Source organism: Nannospalax galili, unplaced genomic scaffold, assembly GCF_000622305.1.
Source record: "Nannospalax galili isolate Female #2095 unplaced genomic scaffold, S.galili_v1.0 scaffold419, whole genome shotgun sequence".
Lineage (NCBI taxonomy): Eukaryota > Metazoa > Chordata > Mammalia > Rodentia > Spalacidae > Nannospalax > Nannospalax galili.
The window spans coordinates 487,958-512,881 of record NW_008343977.1 but is presented as its reverse complement, the minus strand read 5'-3'; the positions used below and the strand labels follow the sequence as shown (position 1 = coordinate 512,881).

Here is a 24,924-nt window from a genome sequence, read left to right as displayed (position 1 = left end):
GAAGGGAAGGGAAGATTAGATGACAGGCAAAACAGATACAGTACAGACAGGAAAATTTGATCAAAATATCAGAGGCTTAAATGATTCTTTGAATTCCTAAAAATGGTAACAAACCTGAGGTTTCAGGTATTATTTTATGTATACTTTAACCTATATCATTTTTGCTAGACTTTAACTTGCAATTAAGAATTTTCTTTTTACTGTGAAATAATAACAGATTAATTCTTAACTTCTAGCACTCAACAATGTTCACACGGTGACACAGCTCTTTTGTTTCACATTCTATTTGTTTTTTTAAAACTCCTTCAGAAAATATTGCATATCTAGTAAAACACCATAAGTACAGTGTTTCTTAGCCACTTATTAAATAAGCATTACAATTACTCTTATGTAATGAAATAAGGAATTTTACATGTTCGCTATGGTTACCAAAATTCTCAACATATATTCCCATTAGATTTAAATGATTCCAACTACAAATAGTACTAGGCTAAGTACTACCATTGCTTTTTAAATCTAAATTTCTCTAGAAGTGCTAATTTTTCAGTTCATACCTCCCCTACAAAATCTGATTCACACTAAGAGCCCCAAACTATTTTTACAACTAAATACTTTTTTGTTAAAAAGCCTATTAGAAGAAATGTTTTCTATGTTCTTATCAAGAAAGTCTAGATACAAGATAAGGAATCTAAATAACTTTAACCTTAATATAAATAACCACTTAGTATGTATAATTAATATAAAACTAACATTTATAATGGGAATGTCAAAAAGTCCTAACTACTACACACTTCTACTGATCTGCTTCACTGTACTTCAGCCGGGAGCATCAGGTGGGCACATTTCATAGACAGACCAGAAAACCAAAGCTATCAGAGCTATAAATAACACTAGTGCCACTGCAAACAAAAACGTATGTGATGGAAACCCACCTGCTAGCTCTCGATAAGTCACTTTCCACTGATGGAAGCTACAGTTTTATAATTCTCTTTAAAAGGAAAAGTTTTCTGCATTGTTGCACACACTTGCTTCACCGTACATTCCTGACTACAGTGCAGTCTTCACATTCTCTTGCACAGTGGGACACATCTCATGAAGACTTCCAAAAGACAGCCTGTTGTGTTGTTAGCAGCCTTTAGGGCTCTGGTGCCTGGGTTAACTCCTTGTTCACAAAGCTGTACACGGTTTCCATATCTATCCCAGAATGCCAAATTCTTGAAATTTCAAACAGAACGTTCTACGGCCCCTCAGACTCACCATGGCCTGAAGGCCATAGTTCTTCTCAAGTGTGTGAATCCTATGAAAAAGTCTCCAAATCATCCTAACATCTGAAGTAGTTGATAAAAATTTATATGCCCTATCTTGTAAAGACAATAATATATTTTATGAAACAAAAAGGATATACTACCCTGAATTTTGCCACTTAACACTATTCTTCAAGAAAACAAAGCAGTTGCACAGAAATGTTTGTGAATTAAGAGGGGAAGGATAATTTTCTTTCTTTTGTGAAGAAAGGCAATACATAGGACTCTCGGATTGCAATGCATCTATGGAAGTGCGGACAGCACTTACCAATCAATTTTCTGTATCCACAGATGACCCTGATACATGCTGTTTTTTTAAGCAAGTAAATCTTTTTCTTAGTTACTTATTTTTATTTATCTGTTCACGTGTGTGTCTGTGTGAGTGTATGCCAGATTTGTGTGGGAGCTCACAGAGGCCAGAAGAGGGTTGTCGGATCCCCTGGAACTGGAGTTATAGGTAGTTGTGAGCTGCCTGAATTAGGTGCTGGGAACAGAACTCAGGTCCTCTGGAAGAACAGCAAATGCTCTTAACCACTGAACCATTTCTCCAGCCCCAATATATGCTGTTTAATGGTCACACATTAAGTTATGCTAGAAAGGAAAATCCTGTTACCACTTTTCTTACATGGCTATGGAGTTCAAATTTAATCCTACATTCAATTCAAAGGTCTTAAGAAGAAAATTACCATATATTTGACAGGATTAAACAGGCTTTTGAGTTAAAGAAGGGGTGCTTTTAGAAGATACATTTGGGCCAGTAAGATGGCTTCAGTGGGTAAAGGTGCCTTGCCATCAAGCCTAAGGACCTGAGTTCAATATCTAGGATTCAAATGGCGTCGGAAGAGACCAATTCCTACAAGCTTCCTAAACATATGCACTATGCCAACCCTGCAACAAACACACAATAAACAAATAAACGTGAGGCTAGCCTGGTCTACACAGTGAGTTCCAGGCTAATTGGGGCTACCGGGAGATCCTGTCTCAAAAGAAAAAAGAAAAAACAAAAGAAAACATTCATTTTATTTTGAAGCTGAGAACGTAAGATTCAAAGTCATATTTCATTGCAGGCTGAATACCTTTTTGGATAGCTTACAACTATTCACCTCAAACTTAACATGTCCACATGCCCTGTTTCTTGAAAATCACTTTCAAACACATGTGGTATGGTCTGGCTTCTCTTCAGAGCTCTTCTCTTCAAATCCAGATAATGTTTCTTTTGATACCTTCCCTTCCTGTCATTATCTCATCATCTCTCCCAAACAGACCTAGTTGTAGCTTACTCTAAGGAAAAGCATCTCTTTTCTTTAGTATCAGCTACTCCATCCACCTCGAGCCTAAATGTAGACTGACCACAATTTTAGCTTCATACCACTGAGACAAGCAGAAGAAAATGACCTGCATGAAATTAAAAGGATGCAAAAATGAAACTAAAGTATTTACCTTCCTATGAAATTATTATTTCCAAAAAAGATCTGTAGAAAACCAGTAAATGCATGATTAGCATATAGATAAGACAGAGGATTGACTGGAGATTCAAAATAGTCCCAAAAGTATGGATAATATGAGGTGAAATTTAAGATGCAACTTCTCAAAGATAAATGCAAATTCCTACACTGAAGTTTTTTGAAACATCAAAATTTAGAAATGGAATGGCATTTGATAAGCCCAACACCATTCAATGTGATGAAGCCTAACAGAACAGGGACAACATCTCACTATGTGTCCTAACCACAGAAGGGAACAAGTGCATCTGAGTTCATTTCTGAAAACACATTCTTATTTGGATCTTTACAAAAAGAATACAGTCCTATAGAACAGTAATCGGGGGTTGAGAGATCAAAATAAAAACAAAAACAAACGAAAGAACCAACAATTTATATTATGTACTAAGCATCTCTTGCAATCTATGCAGGGCATTTATGGGAAAATAGAAAGCATTGAGCAAGAGAAGGTCAAAGAAGAAATGAAACTGATTGGTGGCCTTATATGTGAGTTCAGGCTTGGCCCCCACACAGCGGAGAGTGACAGTAAGCTGCAGACCTAACAATGCTGTCACAGAGGCAGACTGCAGACAAGGAGGGAAATCTTCAAAGATCCTGCAAATAATTCTAAAAACTGCAGGACACAAAATGCACAAGCCTCTCCTCAAGACACAATAAAAGGAACAAAAAGTTTTAAGAAGGAAAAATATGTAAGGGGAGGTGGGGATAGGGGAGGGGATCTAAATGCCATTAAAATTATATTTTATGAAAATCTCAAAAATTCATTTTTTTAAAAAAGGCAGAATGTGGCTGGCCGGCACTGTGTGAAAAGGAGCGTTACATGTCACAAGCCTCAAAGAGCAGTGTCAAAGAGCTAATGAGAAGATTCTGGCCAGGGTCAACAGTACAGCATGGATCTTAGCCCCAATTCCACTTTCTAAGATGCACTGGAGTAACAAATGCATAAAGATATCCTCAGAACCCACAGTAACAGCATCTTCATTCTCAACAGAATACTGAGAAGCAAAACTGGGAAGCCTTGAGAAAAGCAGAACAAAAGAGAACAAAAGAAAACCATGTAACACAAGAGCATCTACGTACCTTCAGAAGACCTCATCTGGGCTTAAAACACCACCAAGCTGTGTAATTTTTTGAAATCTGCACTTAGTAGAGAGGCTAATCCAAAGATAACCCCACGGGAAAATAAAAAACCAGTCCTAACCTCTATTTAAAAAAACACCGCACTGTTCCCTCCTCCTGCGCCCTCTGGGCCTCAGGAAAGTATACCGAACACAGAAGACCTTACGGTGGCCCATGGGGAAGACAGACACCATAAAAGGTGACAAAAATGTTAAAGAGCATTCAGCCACAATTCTTCAGAGACACAGCTGGGCAACTCTGCAAAGATGCCTTAGGAAAAGAAGATGCAGCTCAAATGTCACACTATATGAAAACTTATTCAAAACATAAACTGAAGGGAACTATACTTCAAGAAATAGTTGACAAAAGTGAGATGAAAGAGAAGATAAACAGGCTGAAAGCCAAAATAAATCTATAGCAGTGCCAATCAATACACCAGAAATACATAAGGAACAGCACAGGTACAAGTAAAACTCAAGTGGCAGATTTTATAAAACTGAGTCCAGATAGCTTCAGTAAACAGAAAATCTTACAATCGTGGTTAATGGAATCACAAAGAGAAGCAGGGTATGGTGGGCAACTACTATGGAAGACCACCTCAAGGAAGGTTTCCAAGGGTCCCAGCCTCTTGATGTCCACCCCTCCCACTGAAAGAATAGGTCAACCCACCACTGGCTTCTAGCCAAGGAAAATGGCAATGCAAATGATGTCACTTTTGAGATTAGGTTACAAAGGATGGTGGCTGGCTTTTTCTAGATGCTCACTCTCTTCAATTAGTAGGCCTTGGTGACTTAAACTGCTCTGTGGAAAAGACTTAGGTGGCGAGGAACCAAGTTTGTCCACCCAACAACATGGAAGGAAATAAAGAACCGGCAACAACCAATGAGAGAGAAGATCCTTCCCAGTGGAGGCTTCCGAAGGAAATGCAGATCTTCAGTTGACACATTAACTGCAGCTGTATAAAAGATCCAAATTACTCAGCGTCCTGACCAAAGGCCTGCTAATGACTAGACTGTTTCAAACCAGTACATTCTCAGCTAACTAGTAATACAGCAAATAGTATCAAGTGTTAAGCCTTGTTTCAAAGCTCCAAGGAACACTGACATCTTTAAGGGAGAGAATTTCAAAGCAGAATAAAAGGCACTTAAAACTGCATTTAACAAAGGTTTTCTGAGCTAGGTGTGGAGGCACACACCTTTGATCCCACAACTTGAAAGGCAGAGGTAGGAGGATCTCTGTGAGATAAAAGCCAGTCTGGTCTACAGAGCAAGTTCCAAGCCTGCTGGGACTATAGTAAAACCCTGACTCCAAAAACAAAACAAAACAAAAAAATAATAAAGATTTCCTGACACAGAGAACTACACCTATAAATCAAAAGGACACATATGTAAGCAAGAACCAATTCAATACACTTTTTAAGTTCCCAAACTCAAAGATAATGACAGGATTCTTTTAGGATCCAAACAGAAAAAAATCAAGTCATCTATGGTAGAGTGGACAGGAAAAATGAACAGGAAGGACAAAAATCTGACTGGCCTCAGATTTCCCAGGCATCATTCAGTGTCACAAAATACTGATGCAATGTGTTTGAAGTTCTGAGATAGAGCAAAAATAACCTGACGGGGTTGGGGATTTAGCTCAGTGGTAGAGCGCTTGCCTAGCAAGTGCAAGGCCCTAGGTTCGGTCCTCAGCTCCGGAAAAAAAAAAAAATTAACTTGACAAACGTTTTACCTACTCTATCTGACAAAACACATAAGGCAACAAAGTTATTCCCAAATATAAAAGATATCAAGAATTCTACAATATTCTTTCCTTTTTTTAGGAAAAAAAAATTAAGTTTTATTTCCAAATCTGTATACAAGAAAACAGATCATGAGCTCAGTTCAGAAACTTAGTGAAAATGTGATTTTTAACTCAAAGACCTTTCTTACATAAACTGTTTCTTACATAAACAATGAATATCAAGTAAGACAGGCCAAAAAACTAAGTAGAGGATAGGGTGAACACTAAATTAATCGTTTCAAAAATAATGCTAGTACTATAAATTTTTGTGGGGAGGTATACTATCCGAGCAGGAACCAAGAGATGCTGTTCACCAAACGACTAACAGCTTCTATGACATGTTCATGACTGAGGTAAGGGACATACTTTTTTTTTTTATCAAAAAGCACCACAGCTTTAAAATACTCTTTCATAACTCTGAGGATACTCCAACTTTTATATATTAAAAACTCAACTTTAAATCAATACTGTATTGTAGGTTATAGTAGTTTAAAATAAAAACAAAAAAAAACTTAAAACCACCTCAAAGAATATAAAAATTAGAAAATACAATATTTTAAATAAATTTAGTTGGGAACAAAAAATTCTTATTAACAATTAAAAGAAAAAAAGAGTGATACAAGCCTAATTTGAAACACGTTCTCAAACCTTTCACAAGGCCTTCTCAACAAAGTATTTCGTATCATGTTTTTTTAGAAAAGATTATGCGTCTACATAGATTGACTGCTACGGTTCACAACCTGCTATAAAGCTTCCTGTTACTTTCAAAAAGAGTCTTAAAAGAGCCACAAAAATACTGTGAATGAGCATATTTAAAAACTAATTATAAACATGGGGAGAGTCCCTTTCTTTTTGTGATGCTAGGGATTAACCCGAACCTAAGCTTTGGATAGACTAAACAAGCTCTACCACAGAGCTGCACCCTTAGCCAATAAAAATGAAAATTACTTTTATTAGTCATTCTAAAAGTAGAAATAATTTATCAAACTTTACAAGTTTATCTGTGAGAATATTCATCACAATCCTTTTAAACAAGAAGCTGTACTTTTGAGCAGATAGCCAAATCTTGATTTTTCCATGGTTAAAATATTTATATTCCTTGCTTCAACATTCTACCACATATTCAGAAAGTGGCACCTGCAGTATAAGATTCCTTTCAGTGTGAATTATTAAACTTAAAATTTTTCTTTTTTAAAAAATTTTATTTATTATTTTTATTTTATGTGTATGTGTGTATTGCCTGCATGTAGGTAAGTGCACCCGTGTCGTACAATGCCCGAGGAGGTCAAAGAGGCTGTCAGATCTCCTGGGACTGGAGTTACAGACAGTCATTAGCTGCCCTGTGGGTGCTGGGATTTGAACCCAGGTCTTTTGCAAGAACAACCAGTGTTCTTAACCTCTGAGCCATCTCTCCAGCACCGAAACTTAAAATTATTCTTAATTAGATCTTTGAAAGACCTAAAACTTTCCAAATAAGCTCTTAATACTTAATGCTAAACTTACAGTAAAGGGAAAGAGAAGGGACAGGTCAGCTGAAGAGTGAGCAAGCTTTAAACACTCTTCACAGGGTTGGCCTATATTTCTACAACAAGATGGAGATAAAGTAAATGCATTTATATATTGCAAATATATATATTTATTAAAATATTTGATATCACAGCTCATAATCAGAAACATTCTTATCGTCAAGATAAATAAAAGAAAAATCACTTCATATGCGAATAGTTTTAGTTAGCTCCAAAATATTCTTTCAATAAAATAAACTATAAAGACAGTGTTTTTGGTCTTTTACTCAGAGAACTACCAAAATTAGCATATTTTTAAAGACAAAGCTGATTTGCATCTCTCAGTCCAATACAACTTTTCATGGTGATGGAAAAAGTGTGGGCACAGAGCATTTGCAAGGTGGCCAGCACCTTTATGAAACTGCATCTGAAATATTCTTAATGTAGATTTAAAGTAAACTAATGCACCTACTGGCTACCAAACTGGAAAATACAGACCTATGTTAACAGCCAATTTAATATTTTAGTGCATGTAAAAGTCCAGTGGGGGTGGGTTCAGATAATAAACTTGTTGGCAGACAAACCCCGGGAAAAAAAAAATCCTAAAATTTCTATAAGTTATTGATTAAAAAACAAAGGATTCTGATCATTAATAATGGAGGTCTCCTATAATCACAAGGGAAAGAAAGTAGCTCAAAAGAAGTAAAAACCTACTATATATTAAAAGTATGGTTTTGTAGCATCCTTCAAAAGGAATACAAAAGCACTATAAAATATATACAAATCAACACACATACAAATCTTTTCCAAATATGTTAATAACCATGTGAATTTATACACAAGAGACACGTGCTTAAATATTCAAAACATTTACAGATCTGCATACAAACTGCATATTCACCATTTCACAAGCCAAAGTTTGACTAACATTTTCAATAATGAAAAAAAAAATTGCTACCTCTTACCAAACAGCAAGAATCTAACTCTGCAATTAGAAAGCAGATCAAGTACCTTGCACCAGGGATAATACAACATGAGTTAGTTGGACTTCAAGCAATCCAACACTGGGTACCATTTAAACTAGAGAGCCGATAGTAATCTGTTTCCAGCTAGGAGAAGTATTCTTAGGAAATGAAGCAAAGATGTCAACGCAAGTTGCTGAAACCAAAAGGAAGCATGTTTTATGACAATCAGGTCTTAAAAGCATAACAAAAGATTTATGATGAAGCACTTCCCTGGTGTCAGTTATAAGGTTTGGACACAATACACTGAAAACACTAAAGTATTAGGCTTGAATTATAGACTGGTCACCACATAAATTCTTGAAAATTTATGATTGGTTTGTTCAAGTACTCTGACTTTTTTAAAAGGTATTTAAAATACTGTTCAAGAATTATTACAAATGTTTTCATTTGTAATAATTACTCAAAATCAGTTTTTAGTGTCAACTAGTCACATTCTATAGAAAATGAGAAACAGTGTTCTGCTCAGTTTTCAAAAAGCTCACTAAATCCTTTTTTAACATGTGCTGTGTTAAAGTTGAACCCCTAGAGGGCAACTAAGCTCCACTTTTTACTTCATAATATACTTTAGTTTCTTAGCAGTTTACAGACTCCATGGCCTATTTCCTTATATCCTAGAACATTTCCATTAGAACAAAAAGGAAATGGAAAGAAAAAACCCTAATATGATCTATCCACTAATACAAATATTATGGAATGCATTCTTTAGCAATGATAAATGAATAAAGAATATGATATAGAAGCCTATCTCTAAATAATATATATCACAGATGAATATCTGAATATTAACATTCAGTAGGAATTGGGTGGCAGATAGGGAAGACATGCTTAACAAGTCTATTTAATGTAAATGTCTTGAATAATTTTACATTCATTAAATAACATGTTAAAATTTATAGAGAAAAAAGGTGAAGAATCCAATTTCGATAGTGACTAACCCTACACAGGCTACCCAATAAAACCTACTACAGGAGCCGGGCATGGTGGCACACGCCTTTAATCCCAGCAATCAGGAGGCAGAGGCAGGTGGATCTCTGAGTTCAAGGCCAGCCTGGTCTACATAGTGAGTTCCAGGACAGCTGGAGCTACAGGGAGACCCTGTCTCACAAAGGCCAAAAAAAAAAAAACCCTACTACCGGAAAACTCACATTCCTTCAAAGTCAAAATATCAAGAAGTCTAACTGGCACTTAAGTAGTCTATTTTATGAGTCGGCAGTGCCAACACTCAAAGGTGCTGATGGGGAGGGGAATGTTTGATCATGAAAGAGTATTACAGTATTCTTCATCACTGTGAAACAGTGCTACTCAGGAAGGACACCAACCTATCTATGTTAGCAATGGTATCTTAGATTTTGCTTCTTTTAGGGAAATTCTTAGAAACTGACAAATATAAGCCTAAAATGAGTGTATCAGCAGAGCTGGGAAGACTGAATCTGTACATATTATGATGACTTAGTAAGAAAGACCCATTTTAGCTGGGCATGGTGACACATGTCTTTAATCCCAGCACTCAGAAGGCAGAGGTGGGCAGATCTCTGTAAAATCAAGGTCAGCCTGGTCTCCATAGTGAGTTCCAGGCTAGCTGTGGCTACAAGGAGACCATCTTAAAAAGACTGAAAAAAAAAAAAAAAAGAAGTCCTATTTGGTGGTTTTGGGCAGTGCTGGAACTTGAACCCAGAGCCTGACATATAAAGGTAACTTCTCTACCACTGAGCTATATAACACTTGCCTTGCTTTTCTAAGACAGAATCTTCCTGTGTAGCTCATACTGGCCTTATTCAAAGCTGGCCTTCAACTCAGGATCATCCTGCCTCAGCCTCCCAAGTGCTAGAATTACTGACCTGTACAATTCCTGGCAAGTCATATGCTTTTATAAGACCCAAATGAGAATTTTATATTATCAATTCTCCTATTTACAAGTGTGTGTTTCCATAGTATGCACTCACTGGAACAAAGTTATAACTCAAATCACAGGTTACGATATAACTCAAACCACAGGTTGAGATGAGATGAGATGAGATGAGATGAGATGAGATGAGATGAGATGAGATGAGGGAGATGGTAACAGAGACAATGGGGACGATGGAGATGAAGGTGAAGGAGGTAGAGAGGGAGATGAGAGAAAAGAAACACATTGCTCTTTCCCTATAGGGAAGCCCCCCATTACCTCATAATCCTCCATGTTCAGGAATAGAACCATAGGCAAAACAACACATGGATATGCTAGCAAAATACTCTTTCTCCAAGCCACAAAAATTTCCTTCACCAGGTTTATAGATTACTTACACTACATTCTGTATACACAGAAATCTAACATGAACCGAAATCAATCTCTGTTCATTTGAATTAGAATTTTTAGATGAAATCTGGCAAAACAAAGAATGAACATAGAGAGGTAGCTGAAGAGTGAAGCTCATGAGACATAAAGGGAGCAGACATAAGTTACAAGATAACGAGGTAAAGATTTAAGGTTGAAGAGTCCTCCTTGGGCTTGTTTGCTAAAAGAACTTGAAGTCTGGCCTAGAAAATCTATAATTCAACCTCCAAAAGGAAGGTAAGGGGAGTAAAACTCAAGCAAACTAGCAATTCTACACATGAAAAACCCCAGCAGCAACGATAACAAAAATCAGCTAGAACATGTAGTTTGTGTAGAAAAAAAGTAACATTGGATTGAATGGCTTGAAGAGCTGTGGCCCACGTGGCTCATGGCTCTGTGCAGCTTTAAGGAGCAATGCTGTTCCCTGAACCCTCTGTCTCACTGCTTCTCATTTACGTCTCCTGGAATCATGCATTCTGTGTGGAAAGAAGCTTCTATATTCACTGGTTTATATACATGTGTTTTTTAAAAATTTCCAGATAATTGAGTATACAGTGAGGGATAAGGGCCAATGATCTAACCTTGGTGTGAGAGATCATGAGGACAGAGTAATCCCATCGTATGGACATGTCAAGCTGAATCTCACCATCTGAATCTAGGTGATTGCGAGGATGCAAGAGGAAAAGATAGCATGGAAGAAATTACGTGATGTCTTCAACACTGAGAAACTGAGTAAACAGAAACTCGTGGGGTACTAAAGAAATTTAAAAGCCCCTTTATAAACTCAACCATGTATAAGCTGATCATATTATAGCTTCCTAAGGCTATTCTGATAAGAAGGAATGGGTCACGTTTTTCACACAATAGCATCAAAAGTACAATTATTCAAATTCTCAGTAAGATCAGTTATTCTTCTTTTCAAAAATTTAAAATTTATAAGCCAAACGTAGAATAAGTCTATGGATGACATGACCAGCAATGAACAAGATGAAACTTATCTTAAATTTAGTTTGTGTCCTGCACTGATACAATCCAGGCAGCAGTAAATGTCTAACCCCTCTAAAAGAGGGCTTCAAACTTCCAAATATAGCACTGACTCTCCTAGGCTGGTCTGGCTCAGTTTGTGTGAGTGATGAGAAAAGTAAGCAAGAGCTATGACTGCATGGGTTTGTGCTGCATTGGAACAAAACTGCTCCTACTGATTCACCAAAAGTACACTTTTCCAAAAAATTGAGTTCAAATCACATGCTTTATAATAACGTAAGGTCTTAGCTAAGGCTAGTCAATCGCTTCGCTTATCTTTTCTATAAAGTAATAATGGGAAAAAAAAAAAGAAAGATTCTGTGTTTCACTTGAACTCTAGGCAAGGCTTGGGTCTTCGGCAATACCATACTAATAGGGGTATGAGCAAAGTGCTGAACCAGGGAGACTCTTTCAAATAAGCAGATGAAGTTCACAATGTCAAAAAGCTGAACTTGTGTGTGGTGGCCTAGAATCTTATAGAAAGAGATGAAGTCTACTTATATCAAGTCCTATCAGATTTTCATAGCCTTTACTAGTACAGACTGTTTAACTGAGGAAAGACATCTAATAAGAGATTCGGAGCTAAATTTGTTCTGTTTTTGAGTGTTACTATCATTAAAACTGAAGTTTAAAGGTTACAGTGAAGAATTCAAAGGGACGAAAAAGGTCAGTGTAAACATATTACTCATTTATTCACTGCAACAGTAAATACATGGGTATTAGAACGCAGATTAATGTTGAACAAGAGAAAAAAATGACAATATGAACTTTCAGATTATAAAAAAAAAATCAATTGTTATTAAGTGAACAGTTAACCCCACCCCCTCACCCCACTAACCTTCCCCCTGCCTCTCCCAACCCACGTCCACCATCCTAGCTTGTTTCTCTATTGGTATGATAAAAACACTGACCGAACTAATTTAGGAAGGAAAAGGTCTATTTTATCTTACATCTTCTAGATCACAGTTCATCACTGCAGGAACTCAGAGCAGGAACCGGGAGGCAGGAGCTGAAGCACAGACCATGGAGGAACGTTGCTTACTGGCTTGCTCCTCTGATCTGCATTCAGTCTGCTTTCTTATACAATCCAGGACTACCTGCTCAAGGGTGTCACCACCCACAGTAGGCTCCCACATCACTCAACAATCAAGAAAATGCCTCACAGACATGGCCACAGGTCAGTCTAAAGGAGGAAATTCTCAATTGAAATTCCCTCTACCCAGGTGTCAACACTATCCAGCATATACCCTTTACCCATGAGGGGCAAGTTCCAAGACCCCAGTGGATGCCTAAAACTGTGGCTAGTATCAAACCCTGTAAAATGCTATTTTCTCTTCTAATATCCTGCAGGGTTTCTATATAGTGCCAGTTATTCTGCCTTTCAAATCTTATGGCCTAGTGCCCATCATCACTCTCGCCCCTTGGGGCCAGTATTATCAGAAGAGTTACTTGAGCACAAGCATTGCCCTACTATGGAAGTCTATTAATACTTGAGAAGACTCCCGATTGACTAATGGATGGGTAGCTTATATAGAATGGATATACCAGACAAAGGAGGATTTGCATCCCACGTGAAAAAGATGGAGAACAGCATGCAATTTCAACAAGCTACTCAGAATAGTGCACACTTTAAAACAAGAATTATTTCTAGACTTTTCCATGTAACATTTTTGAATTGTAGCTGAATGACGGTAACTGATACCTCAGAAAGTGATACTATGAATAAAGGAATAAACCTAATGGTTATGTAGCAATTTTTAAGCCAAGATGACTTCTTAGAATTCGGGGGCTTACAATGTTTTATTTAAAAATCTAACAACTCTGCAATCTCTTTTGAGAAGATAAAAAAAAATACACATCTAAAATATCTCTAAAAATGCAAAACACCACATCACACTTAACCCTTGCACTTACTGCATCCTCAGAGTAGCCCAATACTTCACACATGCCAGGAGTCATGCAACAGCATCTGAGAGTGACCCAAAGCCCTGGCAAACAAACACGACTGCCTGCCACTGCTAATGAACAAAATTTAATTTTCAAAGAATGCACAGGGCCAAATTTTAGAAAGAAAAGTTATCAATCTGTCTTTGTAGTCTATTGAAAAAATCAATCTTCTTTCAATTATATTTGCAGTCAGGCAATCCCAGCACTTAGGAGGCTGAGGCAGGATTGTGGTTTGGGGTTAGCCTGTGCTGCATAGCAAGAACATGTCTTAAAACTCAATTCTATTTGTATAAAAATACAGAGAGGGAAGACAGAATAGAGAAAGGAAAGACAGTAAGGAGAGACATCCAGTGCTTCTGATTTCTAGTAAGAAACCAAACTTTTCCTCAGGTTTTCATGGCACTCCCAAGGCAGTCGTTCCCTCCAGTCTTCATCTGTAATTTTCCTCACAGTTCTCCACTGTCTCCTTGCCACCACCAGGAGAAAGCATGCCCGCTCTTGCCTCTGAGCAGTCTAGAATTCAGAATCTGAAATGTTTCCCCAGCTTCCCTGTACTTACCCAAATCATTAGAAATACCTGAGGGCCAGGTAACTCCCTGCACTGTATCTTCTCACTTGCCCAGCTCAGAATGCCTTGGCTTGTGTTTTCCCTAAGCTAATATCTAGGGTGTTCTTAGAAATTGTTTTCTATAATTCCATTTAGGTGCCTGGTTTGTATCTCATCAACCCAACAACTCGAAAGCAAATTTGTGCTTATTCTACCTCTGTGGCATTTCTCCTTACACTGAAGAGGTGGCAGGCTAAAGAAATATTTAATAAAATTTACATTAAACTTAGTTCCAGGGAGCTGAAGAGATGGCTCAGTCAGTAAAGTGCTTGTCACACACAAGTATGAGGACCTGAGTTCAATTCCCAGCAGCCATGTACACTGAGTACTGAAGACCGTGGCTGTAATCCCAGCACTGGGGAAGTGGAGAGAAGTGTAATCCCTGGGGCTCACTGTAGTTTACCAGTCTAGCCGAATCAGCGAACCCTAGGGTTGAGAGACCCCATCTCAAAAAAATAAGGTGGGGAGTAGTGAGGAAGTCACACAATATCACCTCTGGCCTCCAGACACACACACACACATGCACAGGTAAACCTGAACACAAACGCGTGCGCACACACAAACACACACACACACACACACACACACACACACACGATGAAACAGAAGTTTTTCCAAATCAATCACCAACAAAAAATGACATTCAGATCACTACAGAAAGATCTCCCGATGGTCCTTTCCAATCTGTACCTGTCCTACTCATCTTAACAGCTCAGCTATTGTTTTGATTAATTTTCCAATTCTAGAACACCAGAGAAATACTGCCTGCTCTAGGACACATGCTAGTTATTATTCAAGAGTGTACATTCTTACATTGGTGTACATTTTGCCACTCAGTGGGGTGGTTTTGAAAGCATCCCTGGTGTTGTACAGAAGTGCAGTTCTCTGCTGGGCAGCGACCTGCAGGAGGGCACTGAAAGTAGCCAAGTCTTTGTCCTTTTGAAAGAAACCTAGGCTACTTTCAGTTTGGGGCTGTTACAAATACCTTATACAGCTACTCTCCTCTAGGCCTTCTGCTTTACAGTGTGAAGAATCTTCTTCTTCCTGGTCACTGGGTGGTGCTGTGCTTAGCCAGGGGTTCTGTCAGTGTAGCACATCTGCCATTCCAATCACACAGAGCTTGGCCTTACCTTAATGCTGCAAGTCCCTGGGGTGTGGTTCATTTTTAAAATCTTTTTTTACCCTCTGTTTTTTTAGATTAAATGCTTCTATTGATCTTTAGGTACACGTTTCTTGTAATTTCCATCCTGAAGTTTTTACATGAGATCTTTTTTTTTTTCAGGTTCTAGAACTTCCAATTTTTAAGAATTTTAACTTTTCTGATTAAAATTTCCTGCATTTTATTTGTTACAAGAATATTTTCCCTTATAGTCTTTCTTTTTTGTTTTTGTTTTGTTTTTATTTTTTCAGAGAGAGTCTCCCTGTAGCCCACCTGGCCTCGCTATGTAGACCAGGCTGGCCTTGAACTCACAGAGATCTGTCTGCCTCTACCTCCAGAGTGCTGAGATTTAAGATATGCACCACCATGCCTGGCTATTCCTTTACATACTTAATCAATTACAAGTTAAAGTCCTTGTTCGCTAATCCCAACATTTGAGTACTCTTGAGTTTATTGGTCTCTGCTGTTTGCACTTGAGAATGAGTCCTGTTTTCCCATTTCTATGTACACTGGATTTTGCATTGTATTATGAATAACATGGATGAAATGGTGCAGAGAACTTCTGAGCTCTGTTTTTGTTTCTGTAAAAAATATTTTTTTTCATTTAAACAGACAAATTAATGTACTGTGCATATACAAACACACATACACTTTCCAGGCCCTGTAGTTATCTCAAACCCTGTCCTTGGCTCTTCAAACTACTAAGCTTAAGGGATTCTTTTGTCTCTCAGTTCAGCTAATTCCATTTGCATAGCAAATTCACTAAATACTATGCCCTCTCGCCAATGTTTGACACCCCCCCCCACCCCTTTTCTGCTTTCGTTAGTGATGACTTCGGGGGAAGAAGGAAAAAGGTAGTATCTTGGAGACAGCACAAAGAAGGCCAGCTTATGATAATATCTCTTGACTTCATTGGTGGTTAGACAGGTATAGTCACTGTCCTAATTCATCAAGCTAATGACTTATAATTTGTATATGCAGGATACAAAAGTTTGAAGAAAGTAACATTTTCATTTTGAATATGAAAAATACTATATATAAGAATAGTAATAATATTGGGGTTTTTTGAGACTAGGATCTTATTACATAGTTCAGGCTGACCTTGAACTTTCTAGGTAACCCACATTGGCCTTGTACTCACAATCCTCCTGTCTCAACATCCCAAGTGCTAAGATTATAGGCATACAACACCATATCCAGCTAGAACTACTTATCTATGTGACTTAGGATTTACTCTATAATTTATATCCCCTCCCCCCATATTAAAGAAAACCACAAAAATAAACTGGAAGGAGATGCATACTAGGCTGTAATTGTAATCTGTGACTTTTAATTTAAAATTCAGTTTATACAAATAACATAGCGCTGGAGCTGGAGAAATGGCTCAGCTGTTAAGAGTCCTTACTGCTCTTTCAGAGGTCCCAGGTTTGGTTCCTAGCACCTACATGGCAGTTCATAACTGCTTTTAACTCCAGTTCCAGGGACTCTAATGCCCTCTTCTGGCCTCTTATGGCTCCTGCATGAATGTGATACACTTACACACACTTAAGGCACACATAGGCATAAAAAAAGAATAAATATTAAAAAACACAAATAATGCTATTTTCATGTACTGGCTCTGTAATGTAGCACAAACATAAGACAATAAAACACTGCTTTTATCTGTTTTAGACAATATAAAGGTTCCACCCAAAAGGACTATTTTTAACTGGTTTTTATTCTACTAGTCAATACATTCTAGAATTTCTTAGAAACCAAACTACCTCCTCTATCATTTTTCCAACAGATAAGACAAAATTCCTATTACACTATATTTCAGTCAAAATAAGTTTGCTAGTGTCAGGCTGATTACCTAGAAAGAATGCAATTATAGCAGGAGGATCATAGGTAGCTTAAGCTAAGTGTGATCTTGTACTCGGATTTTAAATACAAGGGTATAGTAGTGTTTAAAGACTATAGCTAATTTTGGATTAACTTCTCATAAGATAAAAGGATTTAAGTCTATTACAAGAAAATAATTAAAAGTTGATGTTTAGGAATTCCAGGATAATAAAAACTTGCTAATGAAGTACTGGTGTAAAAACAATGTCATATTTTATAATGATGTTTATTCATCTTAACAATACTGTTAAGTCTCAAGGCATGCATGTCCTTACTTGAGTTCAAATGTAGACTTCCTACAATGATACCTTCAAGGATGATTTCTGTAAATCAGTGGTTATTTAAAATATACATTCTGGGCTGCGGAGAGGGCCCAGTCAGTCAAGTACTTGCCGTACAAGCTTAGGAACCCGAGTTTGGATCCCTTGCATCTACATAAAAAGCCAGGCGTGGTATCATATATCTTTAATTCTAGTGCTAGGGGAAGCAGAGACAGGAGGATAACTATTGTTTGCTGACCAGCTAGTCTTACCAATTGGTAAGCTCCAGGTTCAGAAGAGAACCTATCTCAAAAAATAAGGTGCAAGACACCTGGATTTAGACATCAATATGAAGATGTGTTGCATCTCTACTTTGGTGTTAATTAAGACTGATCAACTAGTGGAAGTGATAAAAATGTATGTGGCAATAATGGTGTGGTTCAAACCACAAATGAAAAGTTCTGGCAGCTTCAAGTAACATAGCTAGATGAGACTGCCCAGTCATTTATAATCTTGCTCCAATCCTCACCTGCTAGTCTTCTGCCTGCAAACCTCCTCAAGAATACCTACAGATTCTCTCATTTTCTTTTCTGTCTTTGGAAACTGGCAAAAAGCAGCAAAGTTCAGCTATAGGCACACGGCAAAGGGGCATTTCACCAAGCTTCCGTGGTACTTAGCTTCAGCTCTGTGATGTTTCAAGGACATGAACCATACTTCTTAATACTCAACACTAATTACTCCAGAACTGTACCCCCATTTACTGGCCAAAAGACCAAGAAGACAACAGCACAAACAGAAAAGACATGCTAAAATAAAGTAAAAGTACACCCAAGACTAGGCTAAAGAAAGTTCTAGGCCATTTCTGATGACAAAGTACTTTTTTATCTTGATAGTAAAAAAGGAACAAAGGATCTTTCTATTTTTAAAACAAGCATCATGATGCAACATAGTGATCTTTTATCAAATGTCAACTACACACAGGAAAAAAACAAAAAATATTAATACTGATTCTTGATATCTGAAATTTTCTCCAAATATTGCATCATAGTTGATACATAAAAAGAATCCCATAAATGTCTGTACTTGAAATTAAGTAGCACTGGAAACCCAACCCAAAGGGAAAGGATGCAAAAAGCATAATTTGTGTCTCGCAAATCTGAGTTCGGTTATCTACATTGTTTCTTCTCTGGATCCATGAATAGCTGCTTGGTGATTTAATTTAGGTAAACTTTACCTAATTGAGGAACTTTAGCCATCTCCCTAAAGCAACGTTAGTATTGCAAAAGCAATGTACAGCAATGATTCCCTCATCAGAATTCGCAGAAAGGGGTTTCTGTTTGGGCAGGAGGAGGTAAGGAAAGATGGACAGAGCTAGAAATTCAGTCACTCTGGAGCTTTCCATGGGTTCCATCCTCAGTGTATACACTGTGGTAAGGTCTGCTTGTACACTTTAGTCACTGGTTCTAGTGGCTCTATTCACACACACACACACACACACACACACACACAAACACACACACACTAATGCCACTGGCAAAAGAGAACTGCTATGAAGTTTAGTTAAAATCAATAATTTTCTTCTGATACTAAAGAGTTTCCAATCTTGTCACAATTTCCACAACATAAGATCAGGAGTCTCTATGTATCTCATCTCTGAATCAATGCCCTTTACTAATAAAATCAAAGTCAAGTTTTAAAAGAAAAGATGGTGAATACTAAGTTTCTAGTCAAAAACCAATGTACGTTTTTAGGTTCTTATTTTACATTCTTAAAAATACATATATAGGCACAGATAGAGGCGTATACACACACACACACACACACACACACACACACAATTTTAGATAGGGTCTCATTATGTAGCCAAAGCTGGTCTCAAACACTGGATACTCTTGCCTCAATCTCCCAAGTACTGGAATTACAGGCATCTGCCATTATGCCCAGCTTAAAACATTTTATAGAGATGAAGATTCTCTTTTTTTGTTTTTTGGGGTTTTTTTTTGTTTGTTTTCTGAGACGGGGTCTCTCTTTAGCTTCAGCTGGCCTAGAACTCATTTTGTAGACCAGGCTGGCATCTATCTCATAGAGATCTACCTGCTTCTGGCTCCCGAGTGATGGGACTAAAGGCATGCATCGCCACGCCCAGCTAAGACAAAGCCTCTTACAAACACCAGTTTATTAACACAAATATTGCTTGCTACCCAAAAGCTAAGACTCTCTTGTCAGAAAGTTATCGTATATTACACTGAAATGGCTTGGTTACAACTTGTATAAACTTGCTACAGAATCAGCAAATGTGTATGAAAGTTATATTTTAGAAGTACTGGGGTACCTAACAATGGAATATTTTTAATGTTACACATTGTTTAAAAGTAGTTTAAATAGTATTTAAACAATAAGTGAAATGCGCAACTTAGACTAAATCAGGGTAAAAACCAATAGTGTACAGATAATGGAGGTATCATGGAAACTGGTTAAAAATTATAATGAAGAGTGAAGTAGTAAGAACACAGCAACCTGGCTGAAATGGATATTCATTAGGGCACTCTTCACATCAATAGCGACCATTTGGACTTCTGTGGGTCTTTATCAGTGTCCCAGCTGGTAATGGTTGAAGGTTAATGCCTTACCCCATTCTGTTCAATTTTCTATCCTAATTAGCCCTCCAAATCTATAGCTGTGAGTACCAAGTGTCTGTGCTCAAAGGAAACTAATTAATGCTAGCAAATTAGATCAAGTCCAAAGATCCACCAGCCAAACTCTTAGTTAAATGCTCCTTGTTAATAGGAAGTGTAGCTGTCAATAACTGCTGTTGGTGACTATAATGAGGCATCTTTCTTTCATTGAAAGTGGTTTCATTTCTCTTTGTCCCTGGAAAAGCTGTTCATTCCCTTCACAAACCTAAGTTGCTGGCAGTCTGACCCAATTCTTATAATCAGCTGGGTTGAAGTGACATGAAAAAAATTTTAAACAGAAAAGCTTTCCTCCAGAATAATGTTTCAGGCATTTAGCAGAAAGTCAGATCACTTATTAAAATTCCTATATCTTTATTCAGGAACCATACAATTAGCATGCATAATGCTTTTAAGTAAAATCCTATAATTATTTAATAAAGCAGAGACTATAAACAGTAAATAAACTACAATGGAAGTGTCCGGATCCTACACTGTGTCTTCTTGTTTCAATGCAGGCCTTCCAACGCTTCCAATGCACACTCCTTTCACATGGTTAAATGGAAATATTAAGGATTCATTATGCTTCCATAAAATAATTTTGCATTCTAAAACACTATTTTGGACCATATAGCCTAAAAAAATTACTATGACTATCTACAAGAAATTCAAATATTCAGAAATCAATTACAGTATAGTATACTTTCCAATAAGGGAAAATGCATTAAAAATGAATCTCAAATTCTAAGACACATTTTTAAAAATGTTCTTATCCTTATTATTTATTGTGTGTTTTGTTGGGGGCGATGCATGTCACAGGGGTTAAAGGACAACTTAAAGGAGTCAGTTCTTCCCTTCTACCTCGTGAGTCCCGGGGATCTTACTTAGGTTGTCAGGCTTAGTGACAAGTGCCTTTATCTGCTAAGCCCATCTCACCATCCCCCAACTAAGGTGCCATTATTTGTCAGAATATTATAAGTGTAATTTTAAAAACCAAAAGCTTAATAACTTAGATTTTGACCCCCAAAAATTGAAAATTAAACATTTTCTTTTCTATACTATTATAACGTAGTAGCTGCAAACCCCAAATATTGTATAGTCTAGCCCTTTATTTCAAACACTGAAGCAAAGTTTCAGTGTCAAAAAGTAAGTAAAGGCAGTTCTGAAACCCAAAGCCATACAATTACTCTGCATTCTCATCTGAATCTGATCAGTACAAATCAATGTGTAACTGAGTTGGCTAGCTTTCTTTCATTCTAGGTAAGGGTAATGGACTACAAAAGAGCATAAAGGCAACCTATATCTATCACTTTGGAACAATAACACAAGTAACAAGCAAATTTTCCTAGTAGAAGGAAGTTAACCCAAAAATTTATATCCTCTTTCAAGTTTCATCCCACCTCACCTCAATGAAGAAGTGTTTTCTAAAGACTCATGAAGACTGCCTCTTCAGATTATTAGCATGACACCTGCCAATGCCAGATGTGCCCTGAACCCTGTCTGCAGGTGCCAATGGGCTAATTTCTCCTGACACCTGGGGTGAGGGGCTGAAGGAAGATGTTCTGATTAAACAACTAATTCATGGTGAAAGCAAGAGTAATACTACAGATTGGACATTTTAAATTATACATTTAAAATGTAATGTCACAGTAAGTCACTGAGCTCAAGAAATGTAAATGGCTGTCACACTGTTGCAGAGAAGGAACTATTCTTGTTAGACTGCCCCCATTATACTGCAGAAGTCATCTTAGGACTGAAGGAGGCGGAGATAAAAAGGCCCCTAGGAATGTAAACTTTATTGACACAGTTTTAAAACTAAAGCTGACATAGCCTGACTCCCCGTAAAGCTTACAGTGGCTTACAGCTCACTGCTCTAAGAACTGTGGTCCCTGGACCAAAGTAATGAAAGGGAAAGGTTCTGAAGGGAGGCAGAAGAATAGCCTATGAGAGCAAACCTCTACTGCTGCTTTCTGATGGCCATTCAAGAGGGAGGTTATTTTTTAAGACATTTCTACAGCAATACTGCCACTTGGTCTCCTGCTAACCCATCATCTGTAGATGTATTATGGCCTCATGTTTCAGCTGTCACTCTATATTTTCACTGGAATGTTACATGTCAATCAACGACATGTTTCTAAAGTTACAGTACATAAGAGAGAAACACTACTGTGAAAAACATTTTCAAAGAAAACATGCTTGTGTGTCTAGTACATGCATTTACATAAATAACTTCCACTTCAAAAGACAAAACAGAATACAGAGAGAGAGAGAGAGAGAGAGATACTCAGATTCACTGAAAGTTCTAGTAGGATTACACTAATAGCTTAGTGATAGACAATAAGACTAAAGTAAATCATTGCAGTATTTGCGTGTATATATGAGAACATATAGCCAGATGAAAAGCAGGTACACAGGAGATCTGATGATTCGTTTTTCCCTCTCAAAATTCCTAGAATAACTATTTTCTCCAGAATGTTCACATCAAGTTTTTCTCTATAAAACTGTATTTCTGGGAAGAAAGGGGTTTTTTACTAGTGATTTGGAGGAATGTTTTTACATTGAAAATGAACTGAACACTGCCTGCAAGTTCTGAAAGCTGAAGGGCTGGGATCTCAGCGAAAGGGTGAGAAGCCATTCATACATATTAATTCATGACTACTTGACTCTGAAGCTAAGGATTAAATTCACATCATATTATTACAAATGAATTTGAGCTTTATATGAATATATGAATCTTACCTTCAACTTGTTCAGAACACCTCTCTCTGGCCTTTTCTCTCATTATTTTTGGGATCAGAACATCTTTTTCAACATGTCTCAGATGCTGCTCTGGAAAAAAAGATATTATAGTAAAGTCTCAAGTAAATTACCAGGTAGAAAAACAAAACAAAACAAAACAAAAAATTTTTTATGTGTATGCGTGTATTGCCTGCATGTAGGTAAGTGCATCCGTGCAGTGCAATGCCATGGAGGACAGAAGAAGCTGCCGGATCCCCTGGAACTGGAGTTACCGACAGTTGTAAGCTGCCATGTGGGTGCTGGGATTCGAACCCGGGTCTTCTGCAAGAACAACCAGTGTTCTTAACCGCTGAGCCATCTCTCCAGCCCCATATTTCTATTTTTTAAATATTATTTTTATTTTATGTGCACAAACGTGTTGCCTGCATGTCATGCAATACCTGTGGACGCCAGAAGAGGGCAGCGATCCCCTTGAACTGTAGTTACTGACAGCTGTCAGCCACCATGTGGGTGCTGGGAACCAAGTCTAGGTCCTCTGCAAGAAGAGCCAGTGCTCTTAATCACTGAGCCATCTCTCAAGTCCTTTTCTAAAATATTTATTTATTTATTTATTTATTTATTTACTTATTTATTTATTTAATTTATTTGTATGAGTGTATTGTCTGCATGTTCGTAAGTGCATCTGTGTCATGCAATGCCCACAGAGATCAGAAGAGTGCATCAGATTCCCTAGAACTGGAGATACGGACAGTGCAGCTACATTTTTAAGTGATTCTTTTACCACTTGATAGAAGTGTGATTATTTTAATCACTAGAAATCACTCTAAATATTTTACATACAAAAAATGTAAAGACAGGCAACATCTTTCTAAAAATTTCTGCAGACTTTTGTAGTTCAGATGGGCACATATTAAAGTCTGCATTTAATTTTCTTATCAATGTAATCTGTAAATTCTTCAATTTTCCTAGATACTGCAATGTGGGGATAGATGAAAAGACACAAAATTTTATAAAAGATATGAGAAGAGTGTCCCACCCTGCAGTAAGAGCAGCTTAGGAAATAAATAACTGGCAGAAGAAAAGGAAAAGTGCAGGTCCACACACAGAACAAAATATGTGAGATTTCTATGCACTTTAAACACAGCTTCCACCGTGAGACTAAAACTGCAAACTGAGCAACTGCAACCACACCCCATCTGCTTCTTAAATTCTGAGAGTCCTGAAAAACAAAGTAGTTTCCTTAGTTAAAATAATTGACATGGGCTGGAGATGGCTCAGTGGTTAAGAGCACTGGTTGTTCATACACAGGACCCAGGTTTAGTCCCCAACACCCACATGGTCACTAACAAGCATCTGTAACTCAAGTAAGTGCCCTCTTCTGGTCTCCATGGGCAATGCACACAATGTGATACATTTACATATATGCAGACAAAATAATCAGACATATAAAATAAAAACAAATAAAATTTTTAATTAATTAAAAAAAGAAAAACTGACAGGAAAACTGAACAAGAAAGGCAGGAGAGATGTCATTATAGGAGACAATCAGAGGCTAGAGAGGTGGCTCAGTGGTTATGAGCACTGGCTGCTCTTCCAGAGGACCCAGGTTCAGTCCCCACACCCACAGGGTGGCTACCAACCACTTGTAACTCCAGTTCCAAGGGATCCAAACTCCTCTTCTGGCCTCCATTGGCACTGCATGACATGGGTACAGTTATATACCTACAGGAAAAACACTCAGACGCATAAAAAAATAATAATAATAATTTTTTGTGGTCTTTTTGAGACAGGGTCTCCCTGTAGCCCCAGCTGTCCTGGAACTCACTATGTAGACCAGGCTGGCCTTGAACTCACAGAGATCCGCCTGCCCCTGCCTCCCGAGTGCTGGGATTAAACACGTGCACCACCATGCCCAGCCCAATAATAATAATTTTTAAAAGAAGATAATCATATCTCCATAGAGTACTCCAGAAAGAAACCGATGCCCAAAGTGGGTGTTATTCCATGCCCTGAAGCAGTAAACATGGGGAACAAGAGACTGTCCTGAAGGAAACAAGTTGTTGGCTCTAAGTTCCTCAGTAGAAT

At 37.6% G+C, this 24,924-nt stretch overlaps 1 protein-coding gene across 3 annotated transcripts in view; it reads right to left on the bottom strand.

Moving 5' to 3' along the window:
* Positions 1–24,924, bottom strand: part of Cmc1 (C-X9-C motif containing 1) — a 68,945-nt gene that overhangs the window by 23,814 nt on the left and 20,207 nt on the right. For all 3 annotated transcript variants that reach the window (XM_008840334.2, XM_017799936.2, XM_029567036.1), the window contains exon 2: positions 22,840–22,929. In XM_008840334.2, coding sequence (XP_008838556.1) covers positions 22,840–22,929 — 90 coding nt within the window. The remainder of the gene's footprint in view (positions 1–22,839; positions 22,930–24,924) is intronic.